General features: G+C 41.5%; 1 protein-coding gene and 1 long non-coding RNA gene across 2 annotated transcripts in view; one reads left to right on the forward strand and one right to left on the reverse strand.

Moving 5' to 3' along the window:
* The window catches only part of CAMK2A (calcium/calmodulin dependent protein kinase II alpha), a gene marked incomplete at its 5' end in the record, with an annotated part of 178,698 nt that overhangs the window by 139,405 nt on the left and 12,558 nt on the right, over nucleotides 1-26,735 (reverse strand). The window contains one exon of the mRNA XM_081320536.1: nucleotides 1,235-1,329. Within this exon, the coding sequence (XP_081176662.1) occupies nucleotides 1,235-1,329 (95 nt within the window). The remainder of the gene's footprint in view (nucleotides 1-1,234; nucleotides 1,330-26,735) is intronic.
* LOC308663816 overlaps nucleotides 17,229-26,735 on the forward strand; it is a 43,358-nt gene continuing 33,851 nt past the window's right edge. The window contains exon 1 of the long non-coding RNA XR_014025496.1: nucleotides 17,229-17,337. This is a non-coding gene — a long non-coding RNA (uncharacterized lncRNA). The remainder of the gene's footprint in view (nucleotides 17,338-26,735) is intronic.

Here is a 26,735-nt window from a genome sequence, read left to right on the forward strand (position 1 = left end):
TTCATGCTAACAAGTGGCATAGACTAACATATTTATGCACCTCAAGGCTGTTCTTACACAGTATCAATAACTGTATCAATAAACTACTACTAAACACTGATGTTGTTTAAATGTCACTCGTGGCCTGGAAATGAAGCAAAAGACAACATTATGGGGACATAGCAGAAAATAGAGATTGCTTTTATGTTACTGAGACACAATCTGGAATGATGGTTTCAGACTACAAATCAGGAGACTTTGAATTCCTGCCTGCCTTAGGCATGAAGTCATCTGAGTGATTTTGGGCTGGACTCTCTCAGCTCTAGGAAGAAGCCAATGGCAAATCACTTCAAAAATTTTTTGCCAAGAAAACTGCAATCTTGTCCAAGCAGTTGCCAGGATTGACTTGGAGATGTGTCTGCACATGCACACATAAACATATACAAAAAGCTCCAATGTTTTACAATGTGGTTTAGAACAGGTAGGGGAGAAGGTTGTAGAAAAGTAAAGTAGGTCAGAATTACTGCTCTCAATCATATATAATTGCTTGCGTGTGTGCTTCATCATGGTCCATCGTTGTGAGAAAGTAGACTTTCTAGGCAACGCTGTAAAACATCTAGTTTATGAGGTATTTCAAAATATTTATTTCTGGTCCTGCACATTAGTCTATTGGTATGTATGAGTGCAATACACTCTCTCTCTCTCTCTCTCTCTCTCTCTCTCTCTCTCTCTCTCTCTCTCTCTCTCCCTCTCCCTCTCCCTCTCCCTCTCCCTCTCCCTCTCCCTCTCCCTCTCCCTCTCCCTCTCTCTCTCTGTGTCTGTGTGTGTCTGAGAGAGAGAGAAAGAGAGAGAGAAAGAGAGAGAGGTAAGGAGAATTTTTCTGACAGCGAGAACAATTAATCAATGGAATAACTTGCCTCCTGGGGTTGTGGGTGCTCCATCACTGGAGGTTTTCAAAAACAGACTAGACAACCATTTGACTGGTATGGTATAAGGCTCCTGATTTGAGCAGGGGTTAGACTAGAAGACCTCCAATGTTCCTTCCAGTCCGATAATTCTATATTTCTAATATGTGTGCACATGAGCACAAGGTGCATATAGATAGATCAGCATGTATGACTTCTTTCTTGCAACATGTTTCAAGCAAAGTTGCACCCCAAATAAATAAAATACATAATGCATTACAAATGCTGTTGATACTAGTAATGTAGTCCAGGTTAAAAGAATTCTAGTATTAGGGCCAGACAGCACTTACCGCGAGCAGAAAGCTTTTTGGTGTTTATTATCTTGGCAGCATATTCTTGTCCTGACAGCACTTTCACACACCTCCTGACAATGGAGAAAGCACCTCTGCAGGAATGAAAACAAAATATATGTGAGAGGTTTGGCCAAACAGTGGTATACCTAGCATATTTGCCACCCAGAGCTGATCCTTTTTACAACATCCCCCTCCTGCTTCCCAAGAGTCAGTTTGGTGTAATCGTTAAGGTGTCAGACTGGAAACTAGGAATTTTGGTGTTCTAGTCCTGCCTTAGCCACAAAGCCAGCTGGATGACTTGGGCCAGTCAGTTCTTTCAGCCCCAGAAAGCAGAAATGCTGCTAAGAAGACAACCCCTTACAGGGCTTTACAGGTAGCAGCCAACACCTTAAATTGCACTGGCAACTATTTCAATTTCTGCTGCAGTGGTATAATGCAGTAGTGTTGCAACTGGTCAAAAAGCCCACAGAGCAGCCCCATGTACCGCGATTATAATAACCGGATTAGGACATGACAAGAGCATGTGTGACTGTCCTCAGAGCATCTTATTTCAGGTAAGGTTACAACTGAAGAGCCCGTCAAAACTAGGCAAAAGCCCTCCTGAGCATGGCTTCTACCTATTCCTTGATCAGAAACCATGAGTCCAGGAGGACCTCAACTGCATGAACCTGTTCTTTATGGAAGTCCACAACCCTATCAAAAGACAAACATGATAGTCTGTATTAAGAGTGTTTCCAGCTTACTAGTGGGATCTTCAAGAAACAATGCCACTGTTTAGACAAGTCCCTGCAATTTCCTTGCAAGTTTTTTTTTTTGGAAGTGGTTTTTCATTGCCGGTTTCCTAAGGCTGAGATAGAGGACTGGCTCAAACTCCCACATATATTTACATGCCTAAAATGGGAGTAGACCTTATGTCCCCTAGTTTATAGCCTGGTACCTATACTATATCACTATATCAAACTGACTCTCCGGCACTACAGATAGTCCTCAACTTGCAACCAGTCATTTAAGGTCCATTGTCAGGCTTATGCCCAAAGACACAGTGAGAGCCAATCAAGTCCAGTTCTTTATTAGCTTAAACCTAATAGACAGAATCTTGCCAGACTAAAGCCATAACCTTCCAACATAATAGATATACCCTAGGAGAGTCATGATCCTTTTCTTCCCTTTCCCATCTAGTTCAGGATCACACATTCTCTTGTTTTGGGCCTACATCTGGAATGTGCTGCCCCTTCCCTAGGAAGCAGTTTGTACAAGAAACATTTCTCTTACTCATTTTCCAGCAGCACTTTCCATCACTCTGTTTGAAATTATGATGAACCTCCCCAGAGCTACTTATGACCCATTTTCAGAGTTATGACAGCCACACAAACACCCACGATCTTGTGATCACATCTTGGGCATATGGCAACCAACTCACTTCATGGATGTTTGTAGTCGTGTGATCACAATTTGAGACTTTTGTGCCAGTTTCTAGTGTTTATTCCAGTTTCTGACAAAACACTCATTGGGGAAAATAGATTTGTTTGATGACTGCGGCATCTGCTTAATGACTGCAGTGTTTACGTAACAACCATTGTAAACAACGGTTGCAACTTTGATACCAGTCATGTGATGTCTCAACTTACAATGGCGACAATTTACAAATGAAATTCTGGACTCAATCATGGGCATAAGTCGAGGGCTACTTGTACACTAAACTGGCAAACATTATTCTATCTAATATCTAATGTTTTGATATTTGGTACCGATGTTATTTAACTGATTTTACTTGATTGTTGTAGCATTATTATTTGGCTTTAGGTATTTGATTTCTTTTGACATTTTTATTGTTATAAGGTGTGTAGTGCTGGATCATGTACAGTAATTCTCCTTTTATTTACTAAAGATTTTAGAGCATTCTGGATCCAATTCTGGAATTGATCTATAACTCATGAACAGTAACTATCAATAACTAAATTCCCCTTTAAAGCCCTCCAAGTACCAAATTTGAAGAACCACAATTTGCAGTAGATAATTATAAAAATTTGTCTAATTAATTATAGACAGGGGGGCATTTTACTTGTTATACAATACCTGATGAAGCAGAGAAGAAAGATATAAGAGAAAAGTGTTTGCTCTGGGGAGCTTGGCTAATCTTAAAATGGCTCCTGTTGATATCTGTTTAAGCATGAAAGAAAGCCCATTTGCCTTTCAAAACTAAGTTAAAAGCAAAAACTGAGTCTGAATTTCAAATACCAAGCATATATTTGATTCCACCTTGTGGAGGAAGGAAATCAGAAACACACAGCTTGCCCATAACATTGAAGACAAGGCAATGTTGCTATTGAAGAAATGATAAGCTTATTATTTGATTACTCATAGAAAAACAAAATGCCAATTTATATCAGTTTTAGGATCATCCTTGAACATAATCTCTCTCTACTCTTCACACACACCCTATAGACTTGCTTGCATTCTATACACTTCTATTGATCCATCCATTACCATGCAAGCACACACACTATTTATCTACCATCTATCTGTATATCATCTCTGTCATCTCTATTTCTGTCTTTCTTCTCTACCCTTGTCCTTAATAGTCTCTTCTGCTTATCTTCTCATTCCTTCTGGGTCATTAATAAAGCTAGCTCAAAAGTACCCCCAGAAGAAATTGGAAAGAAGTTATGAAACTCCCTGAAAAAAATAGTGACTTTTTCAGACGGGAATTAAATCTTTCAGGAAATTTGGAGATACAATTCTGCAAAAGTGCTCAGAGCAGCATGGCTGAAGCTCCAACTGCCATCATCTTAATATCCCTAGAAATATCCCATTTGAGATCCCATTTTAATGGATTGTTAAGAAATAGCCAGGAGATCCTTAATAGACACCATGAAAAGACTTCACAATTATAATGTTGTTTTTTTCCAAATGCCAGATGCTATTCACAGGTGGGGAAACTTGAAACAGGAAATTGACAGGAAACTGCTGTTTATGTAAGGATCACAGCAACATCTTGCTCTTTCTCCAAGAAATTTTACACCATAACATTGAAATATATATATATATAAATAGCTTTCTCAAACAGGACCAAATGCATCAAGAGGGACGATTTCTATCTGAATTCTTCACACACTTCACACACACCTTGAGACCAAAGTGAGGACTTCCTGAGTACAGATGTTAGGAGATGTCTTTCTAACCTGATATGGCCAACATGTATTTGATCCAACTAGGGATATATTTGCACTAGAATGACATTTGAAGGAGAAAATATAATGTGAAAAATCCAAGGAAAAGAATCTTCCTATTAGAGAAAGAAATGATTCGTTTCCTGCCATCGAACATTTGGCACATTCAGATTATTTTACATTGTCTTTTCCCCACCCCACCCTCAATGGTGACTTTTTCCACTGGCGGAAAGCATTCAATACCTTCTGTCTTATCAAATGTTTCCCAGTACAAATGGCAATATGTGCCGCTTCTAATGCATTTTAATGAAAGAAAGAATGGTGCCAATCTGGATTTTGAAAAAATCCACACTACTTCGGCTTTCTCAGAAAAGGTTATAAAATATGGTGACTCTATCCACCCACACAATGATAAAAATAAAATTACACTATTGTTTCTGGATAATACAGTTCTGTTTTGTGAGTTTCCTCAAAGAACTGTTTGGTTTCCAATTATTTCTTGAATGTAGGATAGAAGCCTGTCAAGCTGCAAAGAAAAATCAAACTTTGAGTTTTCTGTGGAAATTTTCCATTGAAAGAAACACAAAACTAAACTTTGCCAAGTTTATGAAATGCCCAACATTCTTCCAGTTCTCCTTTAATCCAATTTATCTGTCTTCATGATAAGTAAATTGGTTCCCAGAGTCCTAAGGGTGCTGTAAATGTAAGATAGTTGTCTGCAGGGGAAGCAACTCACCCTTCTTCTCTGTGTGTTGCATGCATGTTCTATGTAAAAAATGAACAGGGCTTCAATCACACAATTAGAGGCATCACTTTGACTTGTTTGATCTGTTCTCCAAAAGTTCCTAATGCAAAGCTTGGGCTCTTCCTTTCTGAATCTTTCATCCATCCACTGGATTAGAAACTTATGACTCCAGATTCATGCTCATGTCATTCTTTCTGCTGAGTAGTCCTCCACTGGACAGTATGTCAAATGATTTCAGATATGTTTCACTGAAAACAGCAATAGTTTGAGGTTGGGGAGAGAACACCTTGGGGTTGAGGGTCTCTAACCTTGCAGTACCATACACCCGTAAATGATAAATGACAAATCTGCAATTAGGATTGAGTAAGAAGCAAATTATGCTGAATGCTTTTAGTCATCACATTGTAATCTACATATAGTCAGCAGTTCTCAGATTGCAGACCCACTGCACTACAGGCAAAATGAGGACCAAGCCTAAAGCTGATCTGACAATGCATCCATTTTGGCTGAACAGGCTGAGTGAAAACATTTGTCAAAACATAGAGATCCATCCAAGTTGCTTACAGCCCCTTACAGCCCCTAACCCTAACCCTAATGCTCTAGAATTATTAAACTCTCTTCTTCCCTTTGTATATATTCCAGAAAAGCCTGATCTTGGAAAATACAATTGGTCTGTTCCAGACATCTGATGGATACCAGCTCAATATCAAAGTCAATGCTACATTACCTTACTCAGAAGGCCATCTCTGGGTCCCACTGCTCTGGACAATACTTTGTTCTGTCTCTAACCTTCCATTTTTAAGGCAGTTGGTTGAGAAGGTCAGTATATAGCTCTCAAGGACATTGGGAGAAATATTATGTGGATACCCCTTTTCAGTGGGTATTGGGCTGGGATGTAGCAAAGAAATTACACTTATTGCATGTACAGATGACCTTTGGCCATTTCAGTGATCTTTAATACTACTTTCAGTATCTTTAATACTACTGATTATGTTACATTTCTGGATCAGCTTTATGGGTTAGGAGTTGGGGGCATGATTTTGTGGTGGTTCTCCTTCCTTTGGAGCTATTTGGTGTTGGTAAGAAGGGCTGAACTAGCAGTAAATCCCTGTTTTGCAGGGTTCCTTGGGGCTCTGTGCTCTCCTTTCCCATTTACTGTAATACCGACATGATGCTGTTGGATGAGGTTATCCATAAGTACAAGATTAAGTATTATCATATACTTATGATATACATCTCTGTCAAGGACTACTGAAGTGTGCCATCAACTTTCATTTCCAGTATCTGGATGGGGATGAATATAGTAGGCTTTGGCTCAACCCAGCTGTGGGTTTTAGGTTTGTTTTAGGGTTGTCAGCTCTTCATGTTAATCTAAGAAATTACATCTACCCAACCCACTAGGACTAGGAAGGCAGGGCATGTTGCAAGTCCTAACTATCAAGGAAGTACATCTGGTGGGACCTAGGTAAAGGCCTTCTCTATGCTGGCTCTCCCCTTCAGAATATCATTCCCTAGAGATAAGATGGCTCTTCACTTTGTTGCTTTCCTGCAAGGCCTTGAAGACATGGCTTTGTCACTGGGCTAGGGAACCCCATTCAAAGTGGTCAAGAGTCAATAAATGTATAAATGTATTTTATTAAATAAATAAATAAATAAATAAATAAATAAATAAATAAATAAATAAATAAATAAATAACTACTGCCTTTATAATTATAGGATTTTTAAATGTCCTTCCTCTTCTCCCATCTTTACATTCCAAAGAACTATGAAGATTCATATTTGAGATGCTTTCCATCTCTATTCCTGCTTCAATTCAGATTTCTCTTATGAGACCATTGTCTAGGCTGCAGCTGTTCCTCCAGTCTCTTCACAGCCCATTACAGACCCTTGTAATGGGATCCCTGGCATCTGAAGTTTCTCCATCTTTACTTCCAGACTATGCTTGAAGAGCAGGTGGCAGGAGAACTTCTACACAACTCATCTTATATACTAGTTGCAACCATTCCAGGGTTGGGAGGTGCTGCTCATGGTCTTTCATGCCTAGGTTATCTGCCCCTCTAGCTTCAAATGCTACAGTTGCTCTGGAATGTGAAACAATAGATAGTTGTGGGCACATCATTGTATATTCATGGGACACTATTATTTTGTGACTTCACTGCCTTCCTGTAGGTATTGGATACAATTCAAAGTGCTTGTTAACACCCATAAAATCCTGCATGACTCAGGGCTATTTGCAGGACAGTTTATCTTCAGTTGTGTCTGCCCATCCCATGACATTCAACACATAGGGAATATTTTAGATTTCATCTGTAAGACAATGTTACTTAGTGGGACTTAAGACACATGCCTTTTCTTTCATGAAGCCTGCCTTTGAGAATAGCATAGTCCTGATACTCAGTTGGTCCCAACCTTGATATTCTTCCATAAAGCTTGAAAAACCTGTTCCACACCCTCTCCGCTGCCCAGCCCTAGTACAGGACATTGGGTGAGCCCAACAGATGAATGGTTTGGGTTGTTGTACACATTATACTTTCCTTTCCATCCACCCACCTCATTTTGAGCTGTTTTATACTTCATTTTTGTGGTTTTTGTGCTTACTCTTTTTTTATCTTTTAAAACCTACATTCATTGCCCAGAGTCATAACTGGTGAATTGAGTAGCCATAAAAAATTGTATGAACAAACAAATACAGCAGTTGCCTAAGGATATGTTTACAGATCTGTGTCACAAGCTTGTGGGACAACATCAAACACCATATTCTGCACCCCAATTTGCAGTCTGTAGTTTAGTAGCTTTTGTCTAATTAAGAAGATTTGCATATGCTTGCTTATTTTGCTTAATTTATTTCATGCCTCCTCGAAGAAACCAAATCAAATCAAAATTACATAATTTAGGAAAGAATAACATCCGCTCATATTCTGTGGGATTCTTATTAATTCCTTTAAGTCAACCACTTTATAGAGAAAATAAAATCCGATGTCAGATTTACACTTTTGGCCCTTGGAACAAAATAACAACAATTGTGTAATCTCCTTATTAAGAAGAAAGATTAAATGGATCCTGACAGTTAACAGCCTTGCTCCTTGCAGGACTGAATGAAGGCATCTAGTATACCGTATTCCCTTGATTTAATAATTGCTTTTTACAGCTTTTTTGTTTTGTTTTCATCTCTCCCTCATTTTCTCTCCCCATTTGCATCTCTCTTCTGCTTCTCCATTTGTCTCACCCTGATCCCCCTCCCACTCCCTTCCCCCATTCATTACTTCACTTTTTACCAAAAATATTTTTATTCCTTAAATCTTTCATTTAAGAATGCATCAGTACTAGCTGGAAATACATATAACTTATTATAGCCTCATTTTATAACAGCTACTCTTTTTTAACAATTTTACCTTCAGATATCAATGCAGTAGGTCACAACCACCTTTTCAGAAAGATATGGGCTATATCTGTTGTTAATATAGCTTTTTATGTTTTAACTCTATTATTTAAGTGGAAAGCACAGTTGCCAAGATGTTCAGGAGGGTTTTTTTTTTAGATAGATCAGAAATATGTCAATATATACAAAAGTAATTTTTCCACTATGAGTCCACAGTTTGGTGAGCAAGGATGTTATCACTAACTCCTGGCAAGTAGGCTATTTTTTAAAAAAAAAAGAAAAAAGAAATTGACATAAACATACCATATTTTTGAGATCAAAAGTATTTTTCATATAATATAAGAGAATTTTACAAGGGCTATAAACTATATCTTATATAACCAATGATACTATGCTTGTTTGAAAGAATGCCAATGAATAACAAAAGTGGTTTTATAATGTTTTGGCTTTTATTTTTGATAGGGTGAATATGTATTAGCTCCTTTTGACCTCATATGCTTTTTTTTTAGATTTAGAGAGATCAAACAATTTCAAAATGTATTTGACTGTTTTCAGAATGTTTCTGATGGCAGTTATGTAATAATGCAGATGTTTTTCAAGTCATTGTACTTGAAAAGCAAGTGAGCATTTTCATCTATTTGCTGCATTGCAAATGTTTTAATATTTACTACAATATTTTCATGTCTTTAACTTCGCCTTTTATAGTTCCTTGAAAGGGGCACCAAGCCAAAACCTGCCAGACCTGGCTAATACAGTTAAAAAAAACAACACTAATCTTCACTGGGATTCCAATGCATTCTCTTTTTTTCTTTCTATTTTTTAGTGCTTACACTTCATTCCTTGTTTTCTAGGAAACACCTCTTTTCCCAGAAGCTCTCAGATACATTTGTCACTGTAAGGTGCTACAAGTGTACTGACTCTTGATAGGAAAGGTGAGTTGAATTGCCAAGTGATCTTTCAGTCCTTATCTGTATAGCCTGCTACTTTCAGTCAGAAAGCCGGTGATTTCCTTCCTCAGGCTGACCTGAGCAGAGAGAAGTGCTCTGATCAACTCTAGAACAGGGACAATGCTCAACTGAGCCTATTCAGCTGAATCAGATTTGGGGATGTGTTGTTTATGAATTCTGGGAAAGCTGAGAGCAGTCACTGAGAAGTTATTAATAATTTACTGAATAGAGGAAGGAAGGCAAGGATGTTATCACTAAACTACTGTACTTATCAGAGGTTAGTGATGTGTGCGGGGGGGGGGGGGAGAAGGAAATCGCTATGGTAACCCTGTGTCAGGCTTGTCCCGGCTTGGGCATTTAGGAAAGAAAGACCCTCGACTCCATTTGTAGTGAAAGGTATACTTTTACTAAAGCCAAGTGGTTACAGCATAAGCAAAGATCTGAGAATTCCTGCAGAAACCCAGTATTTTTCCCTTCTCGCAGGCCCTCCCCTCCCCCACCCCGGTCATCCTGTTTCTATCCAATGAGGTTCAAATTAGTTGTTTTGGTAACAATTCTAAAGTTTGGCACCTCTTTGATGGGCATTGGCATTCCATTCCCATGCTTGTGTCCTTGGATCATTCAACCATTATCTCTGGTTGGCACCTCTGGTTCCTGTCACCCCCCCTCCCTATATCCCTCTATTTTCCCCCCTCCCCACACTTTATTATGGCAAAGCAGGAATGAAGCGGTGTGACAGCAGGTCTGACATACTGACTGGCACCTAGCAGATTATTTGTATAAAATATTCATATCATAATATATGGTATTATTATAATATTCATATAATATATGATAATAATATAATATACATGTGGTCCAGTGGTGAAGGCAACAGACTAGAAACCAGGAGCCTGTGAGTTCTAGTCCCTCCTCGTCATGAAAGCCATCTGGGTGATCATGAGCCAGTCACTGTCACTCTCAGTCCAGCTCATCTTACAGGGTTGGTGTTATGGAGAAAATAGGAGGAAGGAGGAGTATTAGATATGTTCACTGGCTTGAGTTGTTTATAAAAAATAGTAAAGGTGGGATATAAATAAAATATAGAAAATGAACCACTGCTGTAATATTCTCTTCATCTTCCCCTCCCCATAGTTCATGTTCTCTGATGCATTCATTTACAGCAGACTCGGTCTACCCATCATGCCCTTTCTTAACAACCTTCATGTAGGGTTTCTTCCACATCCACCTGCTTTCTTCCCCACCCATTCTATAAATACTTACTTTTCATTCATCCACTGGGTTCTGTCTTCTCCAAACTTCTACCATCCACGTGCTTTCTTCTACCCAACTACCAGATTCTCTTTCTCTTTCTACCATTTATCTGCAATATACACAGTCTTCCCCCTTCCCATTCTCCCACCACATATATGATCTCTTTCCTCCTTTCCCAGCACCATCTTCTTTGTTCCTCACCAACCTACAACTTCTCCCCAACATTGGCCACACATGCTGCCTTCACAGAGACTGGTTATACCAGTGCTTGTAAGTAAGCTTTGCATCAGGAATCTTGTGGCTCTGAAGCAACCAGTGCCCCAAGACTAATTCACAAGTTGGCTCCCTGTTTTTTTAAAGCTGAGGACTGATGTTCCAGGTGCCGGGTTTTAATAGCGGGTTGTATATCCTAAAGGGATGCGGTGGCTCAGTGGGTTAGGACGCTTGTCGATCAGAAGATCGGCAGTTTGGCAGGTCGAATCCCGAGTGCCGCATAGCAGAGTGAGCGCCTGTTACTCGTCCCAGCTTCTGCCAACCTAGCAGTTCAAAAGCACGTAAAAATGCAAGTAGAAAAATAGGGACCACTACGGTGGGAAGGTAACAGCGTTCTGTGTGCCTTTGGCATCTAGTCATGCCGGCCACATGACCACAGAGATGTCCTTGGACAAGCGCTGGCTCTTCGGCTTTGAAACGGAGATGAGCACCGGCCCCTAGAGTTGCAAACGACTAGCACGCATGTGCGGGGGAACCTTTACCTTTACCTTTTACTGTATATCCTAAATGTGCAGCGCTAATGGCTAGCCTACACTGAAAAATATATAAATTCAAATTTCACTTGGTCCTTTCTTCTTCTGCATTCACTGGTGATTTAAGACTGTTTGGAGAACCACACGTGAGAAAGTTTTCAAAGGCAGAATGCTTAGCAGTGATATAGCAACTTAAGGAGAAGTCTGCAGCCTCCCACTTGCCACTGGCAAAGGTCCCCACAGCCAGATTACACCAGGCTACCTTGTGTTGTCACCTTTTCTGCTAGGAAAAAGGTCTGCTAAGTCCACCCCAAAATGAATGTAAGCAGAGAATGGCTAAGACATTTCTGACATCCAACTTCCCTCCATTCTAGATCAACACACACCCTTCAAAAACACAAAGGTATGTCAGACTGAAAAATTTCATGGAATTTAGGTCCTTTAAGCTGTTCATTCTGTGTATGGGAAAACATACAACATTACTGCTAAGTGAGGATAAGAATATCACAGGAATGTTTTAAGTCCCCCAAGTGCTTGATATAGCTTCCAGCATACCTCGGTTATTCTTTGTGAATGTTAAGAAAGGAATAGTTAATTATATGGAATGCAATTATAATACTTTAATTAATTCAATGGGGAATTTTTTTTAACTTGGTCTCCCCTATTTTGTGGCCTCTACTCAATATAGCGGTCACTATGCCCTTTGTGGCTAACTGTGTTGATGGTTCACAGTCTGGCACAGCTATAGGCCTCTGGTTGACTTCCAGCAGTCTAAATTCCACAAATGCTATACATGTGACTGTTTCCATTTTCCTAGTTGCTTATATTCCCCTAAAAGGCAAGAGACAATTTGTCTGAAAAGTATTTTACATTAAAGCAAATAATGCAGATTTACTTATGGGTGGATCTTAAGACATAGGTTTCTCTGTTTCTTGTTTTTTTCTTTTATAATAATTTTGGTTAAGGTATTCTTATCACTAACATTTTTAATGCCCACTTTCTTCCTTATAATATGCACCTTGATCTTTCATCTATAATTGGGGCTGATGGGATTTATTATTTACTGTGCATTTGAGACAGTGATAAGTCTCTGCAGTTTTCTTGGCAAGATTTTGGAAGTGGTTTACCTGTGCTTCCTTCCTAGGGCTGAGAGAGATAGTGACTGGCCTAAGGTCACCCAGTTGGCTTTATGCCTAAGGTGAAACTAGAACTCACAATCTCCTGCTTTCTAGCCTGGTGCCTTAACCACTACATCAAAAGTTGTATAGAACCAGGGAACCTGCTAGTTAGGTATAATCTAAGTTATTCTTTCTGTTTCACCTAAACTGGGGTAGCAATTTGTCTCACAGCCTGCTTTTGACACCCAAAATATATTTTGGCCGCCTCTACATCTTCTGAGTGCATTAAATCTTTGAGAACCTCTCCTTATCTCCCTCCAAAAGTGGAAGTAAACATAATAAAAATGTGGCCATCCACAGTGGGGTTTTTATTCTGAAAAGAAATTAATGGCTCTCGGCCAGGAAATGGTAAAGCAAGACAGTAGCTGTATTAGTTAGGACAGAAACCATGCGGTTGCAGAAACACTGCTTGCTTACAAAAAGTCTTATTTAATGGAAACAAAAACTGAAAACAAGTTCAAAAAGTGTAAAGAGAAATAAATTTAAATATGTAGTCATTCTAAAGTGCTGGCCATTAATATTTCCACAAGTCAATACAACACTTTCTGGACAAAGTAGAAGTGAGCTACTATAATACAGGACCTGTAATACAGATGACTTATGACCATATCTGGGTATGGCAAATTTTGGTTGTAAATCATAATGGTCATTAAGATGCAACGTATTTTCATATATGGTGGACCTGCAAAAAGGTCAAGGCTTTTTGGATAAAAATTTGGTGGAATATGCAGAAGATCTTCAAGCAAAGGATAAAGTTTTGTCCACAATTGTTTCTATTGGGTATAATTACAGATGCTACTGTTGTGGACATTAAGTTGATGTTGAATTTAATCACAGCAGCAAGACTCTTAATAGGTCAATATTGGAAGAAGGAGGAACTGCCGACTATAGAAGAATGGACTCTAAAAGTTTCTGACCTGGCAGAAATGGCAAAGATTTCGGCTTACTTGAAAGATCATTCGCAAGAACGTTATATTATGGAGTGGAAAAAGTGGATTGATTATATCCAGAACAAATATGGGACTAAAAAGTTTCACTTAGCATTTGAATAAGTTTTTTTTTCCTTTTTTTATGTGATATTAGTATTGCTTGTAGTCATTTCATATGAGCTAGAGTGCGATAGACTTAATAGTTTATTGTTGTTAGCATATGGATGTTTATGATTGTTCTTTGTTTTTATACCTTGTACTTAGCTCTGGGAAGTCAGGGGGGGAGGGGGGAATGGGGGGGAGGGATAGGGAGGGTTAGGTAGGGGTGGGTGGAGGGAGGGGGGGATTGTTAAAGATAAAATGTATTGTAAAACTTTTCAATAAAAAAAAGATGGTCACCACATGAACGGACTCATTTTTATTACCTTTTTAAATGACCTTTTAAGCAAATGTGGCAGTCGTTAAGCAAACCTATTGTTTGCTATGGGCTGGGTTTTGCCAAAAACCAGAAGTAAACACTGGCTTCCAGCAAAGCTGTTGTAAGTTGTGGTCACATGACTATGTGGTGCTGCAACTGTATGTTCTGTACCAGCCTGCTACCAGCCCTGCAGAAAAGGCAGGGACAACCCCTTTTACAAGAAGGCAAGAGGCTGGAATTACGCCTGCCAAATTTATTGCTACAAAAACAAATAGAACAAGACATGAACCAAGAAACAGGAGCTTTTCAAGCAGTCGCCTTCAGCAAAACAGCCCTCCCACGCATTCCTTCTTAAATACAGTTCAGGGCGTGGCTTCTCTCTGCCTCCTTCCGAGGAGCCCCATTGCCTTCCTCTGTTTACTCCTGATTGACTGCCTCCTGCATCGGGCGTCCTTGAACAGGGCCAGCTGTGGGTCATCTTCATCCACGCTGTCAGGCTCACACAGCTGGGTCTGCGTCGTGACCAGATGAGAGGGGCCTGGCTGAGGGCTCTCATCAAGCTGTCCAATCCTCTCAGCAAGCTCTTCAACACCCCCCTCCTCCTCCTCCTCTGAGTCGTCCGACCCAACTGCCGAACCCACAGGCTGACCCTGAATCACAACACTGTAAATGCAAGCCAGTTGCTGAGTGCCCAAAATGTGGTCATGTGACCATGGGGCGAGGAACAGTGTTTGAACTTTAAAATGTTGCCTTTGGGGAGGGGGTACGTCATAACTTTAAATGATCACAAAGGAACCAGTCATAAATCAAGGACTAGCTGTACTTTCAGTTTCCATAGCAATAGGTTAGAATTATAGATTCATGTTTTACAGTAGTTTGCAGTATTATCTTTCTGGGATCTCAGTATATCTTTGGTTCTCTCAGATTCTATTTTAATTATCAAACCATGGTCCTGATCCTGGACAGCCATATGCAGAACATCCGCTTTGCCAGCTAACAGTCATTCTCCGTTCTACCAAGACATATTTATTCCAAATCTATTCAATACAGAAAACCAATAATAATCAGTAATCAACAACCAGGAACCATGGTGGCACAGTGGTTAGAATGCAATGTTGCAGGCTAACTCTGCCCACTGCCAGGAGTCCTCACCGACTAAAGGTTGACTTAGCCTTCCATCCTTCCGAGGTCGGTAAAATGAGGACCCAGATTGTTGGGGGCAATATGCTGACTCTGTAAACCACTTAGAGAGGGCTGTAAAGCACTGTGAAGCAGTATATAAGTCTGCTATTACTATTGCTATCACTATCATCACCACAGGCCTCCTCCTGCTCCCCCTACAGCCAGCTCCAGGAGCTCCAGGGATAAGGGTGACTGATTTTCCTTCTGGAGTGCAAGGGTGAGGCCATTTAAATATGAACCTTATTTCAAGGAACCCAACAGAGTGTGAACAACAGAAGTAACATGTGGGCATCGAAATTGTCAAAGTGAAACAAATCCTCACACAAAATGTTCCTAGCTGGAAACCACCATTCGTGGTCACGTTTACAGCTTAGACCGGGAAGTGAACAGGGTTTGGGGCCAGGCGAGCAAAATAAAGCAAGAACAGTACATCAGTGCCTGAGATCCGCTTACTTGCTCTTCACTATGGGAGGCTAGCCATTATTCTTTGCCAGTGAATTATGTAGATTATTAATAGTCCATATGTTCAGAGGACCAAAGGTTTAATTTGAAGAGCAGAAAAGGCATATTTCATTTCTTCTCCTGGAAGAAATGCTCCCTTTCCATTCCCCCCTCCTCTTTGATGCTTTTGTCTAAGTCATCTCTGCTTTTCCAGCAGCCGGAGAGGAGGAAGTGAGAATCTTTCTGTGACAATTTCTCCTTAGCAGGCACCAGTACCTGGCTGGAGTAGGAGGGCAGGTGGGTGGGAGCAAAAGATGATACTCACTCAATTCCCAGAGGAATTCACCCGTGCTTTCAAGCTTCAACTGCACACAGGGCTCCTTTGGAGCTACAGTTCTCTTACAGCTGCTTTGCACCTGTGGTGCCATGCTAGATTTAACCGTGGGGATGCCAGTTCCAACCCCCAGCGGACTGTAATACATTGAGTTCATATTATCCACTTTCTTGATTCCATCTCCTATTCAGGGTTGCTTCTACTGCTGTTTATGTCTGCCTGCCATGCTTAGATTAAGTGCACTGTAATTGGGGCATGACACATTGGCTACAGCTGATAAGCAGCTGCTCCTGTATATAGCGGCTCCTTGTCTCCCCTATCTCCATGGCTGGCAATGCAAATTGGGTGACATCACAGATTTCCCCACATAGCTTTAGGGCTGCCCTAAACCAGGAGGAAGCATTTCTTCCAGAGAGACTTCATTCTAGCGCAGTAATCTGAAAACAACAATGTGCAGAGACTTTTAGCAAAGCAAAAGTATAACAGTGCTGCTCTTGTAGAAAAGAGATAGCTTATCCATCACAGGTTTTGCACACTTGTAAAGAGGCTCCTTAATGGCTGGAGACTAGTTGCCATGGCAATGCAAATTATATTAAGAAGAGGCTTTTTCTTAAAAGGATGTGTTTGGGTTCTTCTATGCAAGATTTTTTTTTATTTTTTATTTTAATCCCATTTATATCCCGCCCTTCTCCGAAGACTCAGGGCGGCTTACAATCTAAGAAGCACAAATCAACGTGCTTAGCAATAGCCTTCATTCTATGTATATGCCTGCTTATTAGGGCTTTCGCCCCCCCCCCCTTTAACTTCAGAAGTTTGGAAAAAAAATCCAGAAAAATTTACTTCTGGGTGACAAAGAAACTGGACTCTTAAGGGGGATGTAACAAGGAACATGGTTCCCTTGGATAATTAATAGTTTCAAGTAATTATAACATTTGGGATTGTTATATGGAAAGAAGGGGAGGGTGTTTATACATAAAACATCAGAGATTATATAATGGGTAGATATTTCTAAAGGATGTAAATAGCAGAAATTTGGCATGGCATCATCTAAATCAATTCTGAAAGAAAGTTTATCTCTGCCTTTACAGTATACAAAGTAAAGAAGGCTCATAGCAATAACCAACTCTTCAGCCTAATAAAATTAGAACATGAAGGGATTTAAGGTGAAATGGTGAGATTTATTTGAAAAGTCACAGATGCCAAAAGACATGCTGTTTAGCGGAGGCAACTGGAAATTGGACTGAGACATCTCTGGATAGGAGGGGAAGGGAGAAGGGTGAAAAAAGAGCTCAAGAAAGAAGCCCATTTGTAGGGGCTTTTCAGTTGTTGAAGAAAAGAATTCCAAACACCTGTATTTTCTCCACCACATGCTACAGGTAATACAGTTCTTCCCCAGCAGCATTTATACTGATGATGTGTTCCCTCTTGAGATACAAATACTTCTCAAAATAAGGCTTATTATTTGAATGGAGAGCTGATATTTCCCATGGAAGCAAAGCTGCTGTCTGTTGTGATTCAGGGTCAGCCTGTGGGTTCGGCAGTTGGGTCGGACGATTCAGAGGAGGAGGGGGGTGTTGAAGAGCTTGCTGATGAGAGCCCTCAGCCAGGCCCCTCCCACCTGGTCACGACGGAGACCCAGCTGTGTGAGCCTGACAGCGTGGATGAAGATGACCCACAGCTGGCCCTGTTCAAGGACGCCCGACGCAGGAGGCAGTCAATCAGGAGTAAACAGAGGAAGGCAATGGGGCACCTCGGAAGGAGGCAGAGAGAAGCCACGCCCTGAACTGTATAAAAGGGGAATGTGTGGGAGGGCTGGTTTGCTGAAGGCAACCGCTTGATTAGTTCCTGTTTCATAGCTCCTGTTTCATGGTTGGTGTCTTGTTTGCTCTGTTTTATGTTAATAAATTTGGCAGGCTTAATTCCAGCCTCTTGCCGTTTGTAAAGGGGTTGTCCCTGCCTTTTCTGCAGGGCCGGTAGCAGGCTGGTACAGAACACTGTCTTATTTTATTCAGACCAAGATATTTATAATGAAATGTACACTTTCAGCCTGCAGAAGGCTTCAGATCTGGAATCAGCAACTCTTCCCACTTTTTCTCTAGCCTGTTCAGTGTAACCTTGGTATCTGTCTGTAGCTTTCTTAAATCGACTGCACATTTATTTACCTTGCAAGGAGTCAAGTAGGGAGTGAAAACAGAACCAAGATAGGAAATAGCAATTGGGACAGCAAATTTCAAGTTAATGTTTTCTGTTGGGTGAAGAGCTCAGCAATGGGACTACTAGCTCTGATACTAGGATAAGCTCTTGCTCCTTATTCTTTTTCGTTGTTATTTTTGTTGTTGCTTTGTGCCTTCAAGTCAGTGTTGACTCCTGGCAATTACCTGGATAATCCCTGAAGTTTTCTTGGCAAGATTTTGGAAGTGATTTGTCCTTGCCTCCTTCCTAGAATTGAGAGTGTGTGTATATACAGTATACTTTCCCATGTATTTTTGGTTTTCCTTAATGCAAACACATGTACAGAAAACTGGTGTTCCATGCAAATGGAAAGCAGTTTCTTACTCTATTCTAGCTTGGCAGCAGAGGATCAGATGAAAATAGGGAGGTAAAACACGCACAAGGCACCTTGTAATAATGCAAGATGGGAAAGACTGGGTTGGAAGGTAGCTTTAACAGAAAGGTGATATTATGAGGACATCCCACTTTAAAAAGAGATGGTGTTTTTTTTAAAAAAGTAACTTCTCACAATTTTGGACTAGGTTCTTGATGTAGTTATTTTTAATCCCTTGATAGAATTTTATATTATTTGGCTAACTTAAGGATATATATTGGCAATTTATTCAGCACTTGTAGCTTTGGCCGTCTGTTTCTGATGATACTGCTATCCTTAGAGATTCTCAATTGTAAAAATCAGTTGCATTTTGAAAGCCAGTAATCCACTTTTATAAGAAGCGGAAGGAAGTTAATGAAATTAAGATGAACTCTTTACATGAACTTGGAACAATAATCTTGAATGTCCTGATTTGGGGAACCAATGGAAGGTTGCCTTTATGAAAATGTATTTTCATTTTAAAATGAAGTGGATACCCCAGAAGATTTTATGTCTCATATCCTGAACTTCTTAAAGAATATCTGATTAGACTTGGATGCAGTTCTATTGCAGTTGGATGGGCAATTTAGGAGCTGGAATGTTAATTCATAATCTAGACTTTCTCTACTCTTGTCACAGTCTGGGCTGCAAACCTTACTAACATGACTTTAGAATGATCATTGCTGTGTAAAGATGTGTACAGGTAGTCCTTAACTTACGGCCATAACTGAGCCCAACATTTCTTTCAAGTGAGTTTTGCCCCATTTTACGACCTTTCCTGCCACAATTATTAAGTGAATCACTGAAGTTGTTAAGTTAGTAAAACGGTTGTTAAGTGACTCTGGCTTGCCCAATGACTTCGCTTGTCAGAAGATCACAAAAGGTGAACACATGACCTTGAGACACTGCAACAGTCATTAATACATGCCAGTTGCAAAGCATCTGAATTTTGATGATGTGGCCACAGGGATGCTGCAATGGTCACAAGTGTGAAAAATAGTCATAAGTCACTTTTTTCAGTGCTGTTGTAACTTTGAAGAGTTACTAAGCAAATGAGTGTAAGTCGAGGTCAATCTATACACCCTTCCTGACTATATTCCTATTATTTAGAAACTACCAAGACATCAGGAATTGTGAGTCTTTGTGTACATATGGGAAATACATGTGCGGTAGCAGAGTCATTATTGTAATGGGCATTAAACAGATTGATTGCTATTTGTCAGACTGTTTGTCATCTGCCTAAATCGAAAGTAATTCTTCTTTCAAAGGCAATTTTTATAGCGTCTTTGGCAAGAGTACTTAAAAAGAAAGGGATGGGGTTGAAAAAATTCCAACAACTAATCTATTTCCTATCTATCACAAATATAACCCAAAGTTGCATAAGGGCAAGATCTGCCTCACTTTCCTTTTCATTGCCTTTCTGTGAACCAGTTTCCTCACTGATAACAAAGGAGCTTGCAGATGTCTGTTTATAAAACTGTCTCCTGACTCACTTTGGGTATTGACCCCTGGAGACCCATTTCAGGATAATCATATTTGTCTGAAACATGAACTGCAGTAGAGCTACTGTTTCCCCGAAAGTAAGGCCTACCCTGAAAATAAGCCCTAGCTTGATTTTTTTGGGGAGTGGCCCTTTGGCTGCAGAAGAAGTGGGCTGGTGGGGCTGTGAATGCTGGAGGTGAGTGGAACACACACACACACACACAGAGAGAGAGAGAGAGAGAGAGAGAGAGAGAGAGAGAGAGAGAGAGAGAGAGAGAGAGAGAGAGAGAGAAATAAGCCTAGTTCCTCTTTTGGAGGCAAAAATATTGATAAGACTGGGTCTTATTTTCAGGGAAACACAATATCTCAACTGCCTAGTTTTTCCAACCAGCTGAAACAAAACATTGTTTTTAAGGAGGACCAAAATAAACAGATGAGCCAACAATAATTTCGTAAGTCCTTCTGTAGTAGAGCTTTTGGTCAGGCCTATCTTGATCAGAGAGTTTCTGGAGATTCCCCTATAGCTTAAATAAGATTCAGGAGAAATGCTAGAGGTCTACACTGAAGATTTGTCAATGTTCTAGCAACAAGGAGAAAAAAAAGAATCAGGGTGTATTGTAAACACCAGAGCCAGTTTGATGTGGCAGTTAAGATACCTAGACATAAATCAACAGACTGCGAATTCTAGTCCTACCTTATGAACAAAGCTAGCTGGGTCACCTTGGGCCAGTCACATTCTCTTAAACCTAGGAAGCAGACAAGAAAATCTTGCCAAGAAAACTACAGGGATTTATCCAGGAAGTCACCAGTGAGAAAGAGTGGAAAATTGACAATGACAGACAGATAAACAGATAGAATAATCTACTGTTAGCATTTTGAAGGTCCTTTCTCATACTCTAACTGGAATTTATGCACTTTTTAATCCAACATAGGAGCCCTTTAAATATTGCTTTTAGTCACATGGGAGTGGGTTTTTTTCCCTCTTTTGGGGAATGCCTCCTTTGTAGTCTCAAAACAAATTAGTGTTAAAATTTGAGAATTCTGGTTAAAACTTCAGCTCATTTATACCTGGTGTGAATCATGTCAACTCTCAGCAAGATGGGATGAAACTATTAATGAAACCAGCATTTTAAAGTTGGTGAATGACAAGTTACAGCTAGCCTATATATAAAGGAACAGAATTGTCTCTTTCAAAGTGGTGTGTGTGTACATGTTCCGGAAGTAACCAGAAGGATGTGTATGCAAGAGCATATTGTGTGAAGAGCTGTGTTCTATGACAGGTATTCAGTGTGTTCATATTTTAATTTGCATGTAGGTGGTTGAGTGGGTGAGGTGTCTCAGTTGGCATTCAGACATTTTGAGGGTGAATACTGTATGTTCCTCTACTTGTCCTTGCCCCTCCTTCTCCAATAATTTCTCTAGACAGCTTTCCCACTGAACACAGATACAATAAAACAGTCCATGGAAGAGCTGAGAATTAAAGGCTGTAACAAGACTTAAATTCTTATGTTTATCAAGTGATAGTATATTTCAAAAAAGGCTGCCTTTTTTGAAACTGCAGCAAATGTGGAACAGAAGGAAAAGAGAAGTGAATAGTTTTATCCTCCTGTTATGTTGCGGGTTCTTTGCACAGGAAAGAAGACAAGGCAAGTGAGTTCAGCAAAGCTCATGGTTTATTGCTTGCAGGATATGAACTGAGAATTGGGCTGCAGCTTGCAGCAATTTATAGCCAGGCCCCTAGGCGGAAGCCAATGGGTTTAAAGCAACCATTGCCGCCTAGGGGCAGCCAATAGCAGCACTGGAGACCTGGAGTCTGGGTTGCTGGAGAGCCGTTAGCTGCTCCAGCTTACCACGTGATGCTACAATTGAGCCCAATACATAACACCCCTCCCCTCTTAGATCAGACAAACATCATAGCAATAATTGGCAAACAATACAAGTACAAGACTTAACATCATATCAACCTTAGAAAAACATAATACAAGTTACAAGGGTTAACCTCATAGTATCTGAATGAATAGGCTTCATTGGCAATACACTTGACAGTTAACATCATAGTATCTGAATGAATAGGTTTTCATCGACAGCACACTAGACAGTTAACATCATAGCTCCAGTATTGTTTAGTACAGTGACAAGTTACAGAACAGACAACATTACAGTTCCTTTATTTTACAATGTAATCAGCAAGGTAAGAAGGAGGCTTGCATGCCCTTGTGGAACGCCTCGGGGTTCCAGTCACTTTGTGGTCTACCAGCTTACCCAGTGGGCCAGGTAGACCATTGTCCTTTGATGCACCTGAGTCAAAGGAATTGGATGCTCTCTGGCTGGCCTCTCCAGGTTGGCCCTCCCCAGAGTCAGATGGATCAGCAGAGTTGGCACAGTGGTTGTTAAAGTCTGATTAGCTTGCTCCTTCAGGGGATCCATGTTGCACTTCTGGACTCCCCTCCTCTACGCCCAGTCCCTCATTGCTTAAGAAGGAAGAGTCTTGAGAGTCCATGTATGGGCTGGCTTGGCTGCCATCTTGGAGACTTTGGGAGGGACTTATGATGCAGTCCTCACTTAGTGGCTGTTCTGGAAACCGTTTTCTGAGTTGATCAATGTGGCGTCTGACAACTCGCCCTCCCTCCAACCCCACTTCGTAAGAAAGGGGACCAGATGATTTGGTAATTTTACCAGGAACCCACAGATTCCCATGTCCATAGTTTCTGGCCCATACCCAATCACCCACTTGAAACCCCCTAGGGGGTTTTGGTCGAGAGGCTTCTGCTGCCACTCTATCTGGATGCAACCTGTCCAGTTTAGTGATCAGTCACCTCCCCCAACGAAGTTCTGCAGGACTTTTGCCTGTAGCAGTGCAGGGTATAAAATGTTGGCAGAGTAAAAAATCTGCCAGTCTGTGATGCCAGTCACCTGTTATGATGCATTTGAGTGATTCATTCGTGGTCCTCACCATTCGTTCAGCTTGACCATTAGAGGATGGGTGAAAAGGGGCCGATGTTGCATGCCTGATAAGATTTGCTCTTAGGAAGGCCTGAAATTCAGCAGCAGTGAATTGAGCTCCATTGTCTGAAACTAAGACATCTGACAACCCATGTGTGGCAGAGTTTTCTCAGCACCTGGATGGTCCTAGTCATGTTTGCAACTGGGATTACTTCCAGCCATTTGGAGTGTCTGTCCACCATTATGAGGAAGAGCTGTCCCTGAAAGGGCCCAGCGTAGTCTATGTGAATTGTAGACCAGGGAGTGTGCGTTTCTTCCCACTTCTGAACTGGGGCATGTGGCATCTCAGGCCTAGATTGCTGGCATGTATAACAACCATGTACCAGTGCCTCAATGTCCTTGTCAAGGCCAGGCCACCAAAGGTAGCTTCTTGCTAAAGCTTTCATTCTGACAATGCCTGGATGGCCCTCATGTAATGAGTGTAAAACCCTGTCTCTCAGTGAAGATGGGATTATGACTCTGTTTCCCCTTGTGAGCTGATAGCTCATGTCTTCTGACAAAATAACCCTGAAACTCAGAGCCTGGGCTTTTATCCAACCACCCCGTGTGTACCCATGAAAGCACTCTACTAAGTGTTTTATCTGTAGCTGTTTCTGCAGCTATGTCCCCAGCATGGAGTGGAAATTCTGGCAGGTCCTGAATGGACAGAATTGTGGCCGCAGGGGGCTGGGTCTGGTTCCATTAGTGACAGTGGGAGTCTGCCGAGGCCATCACCATGGCCCATTTCTTTACCAGGTTTCTGAACCAATTTAAAAGTGTATGCAGATAAGAAAACAGGCCATCTCAACATTCTTGGAGAAAGTATGTGGGGGGTTTGTTTGTCTGTTGTGAAGAGTCCCAACAGTGGTTTGTGGTCTGTAAAGACTGTGAAGTCCCTGCCATATAAATAGTCATATTTTTTTTTATTCCAGTAACAATGGCTAGGGCTTCTTTGTCAATATGAGCATAGTTATGCTCAGCAGAGGATAGTGTCCTAGAATAAAATGCAATAGGGACTTGTGTTCCATTCTTTTCTAAATGACTCAAGACTGCTCCCACCCATAAGGAGATGCATCACATGCTAAACAGACTGGTTTAGATTCCTTAAAATGAGTTACAGTGGATTTAACTGACAACAGTGCCTTTAGGTCCTGGAAGTTTTTTTCATGAATGCTGGTCCATTTCCATGGAGCTTTCTTATCTAAGAGCCTGTGAAGAGGCTCTGCCAATGCGGCCTTGTTAGGCAGAAAGGCATGGTAGATGTTGAGGAGGCCCAAGAATGCTTGTAGCTCTTCTTTGGATTTAGGACTGGGAGCCATTTTAATGGGCTTCAATTTGGATTCAGCAGGGTAAATACCATTAGCATCAATTCGAAATGCCAGAAATTCTGTTGAAGGGACCCATACTACATTTGCTCTTTTTTAATTTGAGGCCTGCTTCGTGAAGCCTCTGTAGGACAGCCCTGAGCCTGCTGGCTAACACTTCTGTAGATTTCCCAGCAATAAGGACATCATCAAAATAAGTGTGCATTCCATGATCCCCTGGAAAATGCCTGGGGCCATGCTGACTCCGAATTGTAAATGCTTAACTTTAAAAGCCCCCCTGTGAGTCACGATTGTCTGAGCCTCATCAACCGGCAATTGCTGATAGGCCTGTGCTAAGTCTAATTTAGCAAAAATAGTGCCCCCTTGCAAGGAAGCTAAAATGTGGTTGACCACAGGGACAGGGTAAGCGTGTTGCTTAAGGGTTTTATTGATTGTACATTTATAGTCTGCACATATCCTAATTTCCCTGTTGGCCTTAAGTGGGGTGACTATAGGAGTTTCCCACTTCCCACTATCAACAGGTTGTAAAACGCCCTGTTCTACAAGCTTGTCTGTTTCTGAGTCAATTTTATGTTTGAGGGCAAAAGGGACCCTTTGTGGCTTAACCCTAATAGGGACTACATTGGGGTCTAGCTTGAATGAGATAGGCGGGCCTGTGTATGTTCCAAGGGCTGAATCAAAAACGTCTGCAAAGTCCTCACAAACTGATGAAAGGTTTGCAGCTTGTGTTCAGTTGATGCCAGTTATCTGAATGCCTTACGCATAAAACCAATCGAGTCCTACGATACTCGTTCTCTGCCCCCCTACTACTATGACATCCAGGTGCCCATAAAACCCCTTAAATTTTACAGCCAAGTTGGCTTCTCCCTTAACTTTGACTTGAGCATTTTGAAAGTGAATTAAGATTATGTCTGAGGGCCTCAGCTTGGCCCATTTATTACTGCACGTGCACACAAAATTGAAGGTGTCCTGGGAAATAATGGAAACAGCAGAGCCAGAGTCCAACTCCATTTTACAAGGGACTCCTTGTAGCTCTACCTGCAGTTTGAGTTTAGGTTTGAGGGGGCATCGGGCCCCTGTGTGGCATACGCTTCTATGGCTTCTACAAAACCCCACACTGAATGGACCCTGAGCCCCGGTACCTCTCCTGGTCGGGTCTTCTGACTGATGTTTGGGCGGCTGGTCCCTCTGGCAAGCTCTGCAAACCACTGCGATGTGGCCTGTTTTGCTGCAGGCCCTGCATGTGGCTGACCGGAATCTGCAATCGGCGCAAAAATGGTTGCCGCCGCACCCTTTACATCTACGTAAGAGAAGTGCCTTGTAAGTGTTCTCTTTCTGTTTGCTGCTATGTTACTGCACGTCGGTTTGCTTGTGAAGCTTGTTGACTTCAGGATCTTCTTCCTCCAAAGATTCCTCTGAGTGTTTAGCGTCCTCATGGTGGACTGTTTCTTCGTGTTTCGTTGTCTTGGCAGGCTGGACTGTTTGGACTGCACCCCTGCCAGCTTCATCTGCCATAACTTCGCCTTGAGCTTCTGAGAATGTTAAGTTCGGTCTGGCAAAAAGTCTTTGTTGGAGCGTTCGGTTCCGCAGGCTGCAGATGAGCCGGTCTCGCAGTCGCTCTTCAAGGTTCAAAAATTTGTAGAGGTGTACGGCCTGCCTCAAGACCACGATGAATTCTGATGCTGTTTCGCCGGGTTGCTGCACTCACTGATCAAACGTGAAGTGCCAGGCAATCTCTGACATCTTTGGCTGAAAATGTTCTCCCAGCTTCTTCTTGAGGTCCGCGTAGGAAATCGACTCTAGCAGTGTCGGAGTGAAGAGGTTTTCAGCCAGGTTGAAGGTGGCTGGGCAGCACACACAGAGTAGCGTGGTGCCCTTCAGCCCATCTTCTGCGATTCGGTTTGCCCGGAGGTAGTTTTCTACCTGGGACAAGTAGGAAGGCCATCCTTCTGGGTGCTTGATGTTGAATTTATGAAGTCTTCTGACCTTCGGCATTCTGTCTTCGGCTGGTTCCTGCGGTTTTGGATCCTGCTTCCCAAGGCCCAGGGAATGAATCCATGGTGCACATGGTCACTAGCATGGCTTGCTAGCCAACCCTGGGGGGGGGGGAAAATGCCTTTTCCCTCCAGGCATGAGCTGCCTCTCCCCTAGTGGACTTCAGCTCTTTTTGGGAAGCAGGATCCCACCTTCATCGCCAGTGTTATGTTGCAGGTTCTTCGCGCAGGAAAGAAGACAAGGCAAGTGAGTTCAGCAAAGCTCATGGTTTATTGCTTGCAGGATCTGAACTGAGAATTGGGCTGCAGCTTGCAGCAATTTATAGCCAGGCCCTTAGGCAGCAGACAATGGGTTTAAAGCAATCATTGCCGCCTAGGGACAGCCAATAACAGCAATGGAGACCTGG

Source organism: Vipera berus (genome assembly GCF_964194415.1).
Source record: "Vipera berus genome assembly, chromosome: 2".
NCBI classification, from domain to species: Eukaryota; Metazoa; Chordata; class Lepidosauria; order Squamata; family Viperidae; genus Vipera; species Vipera berus.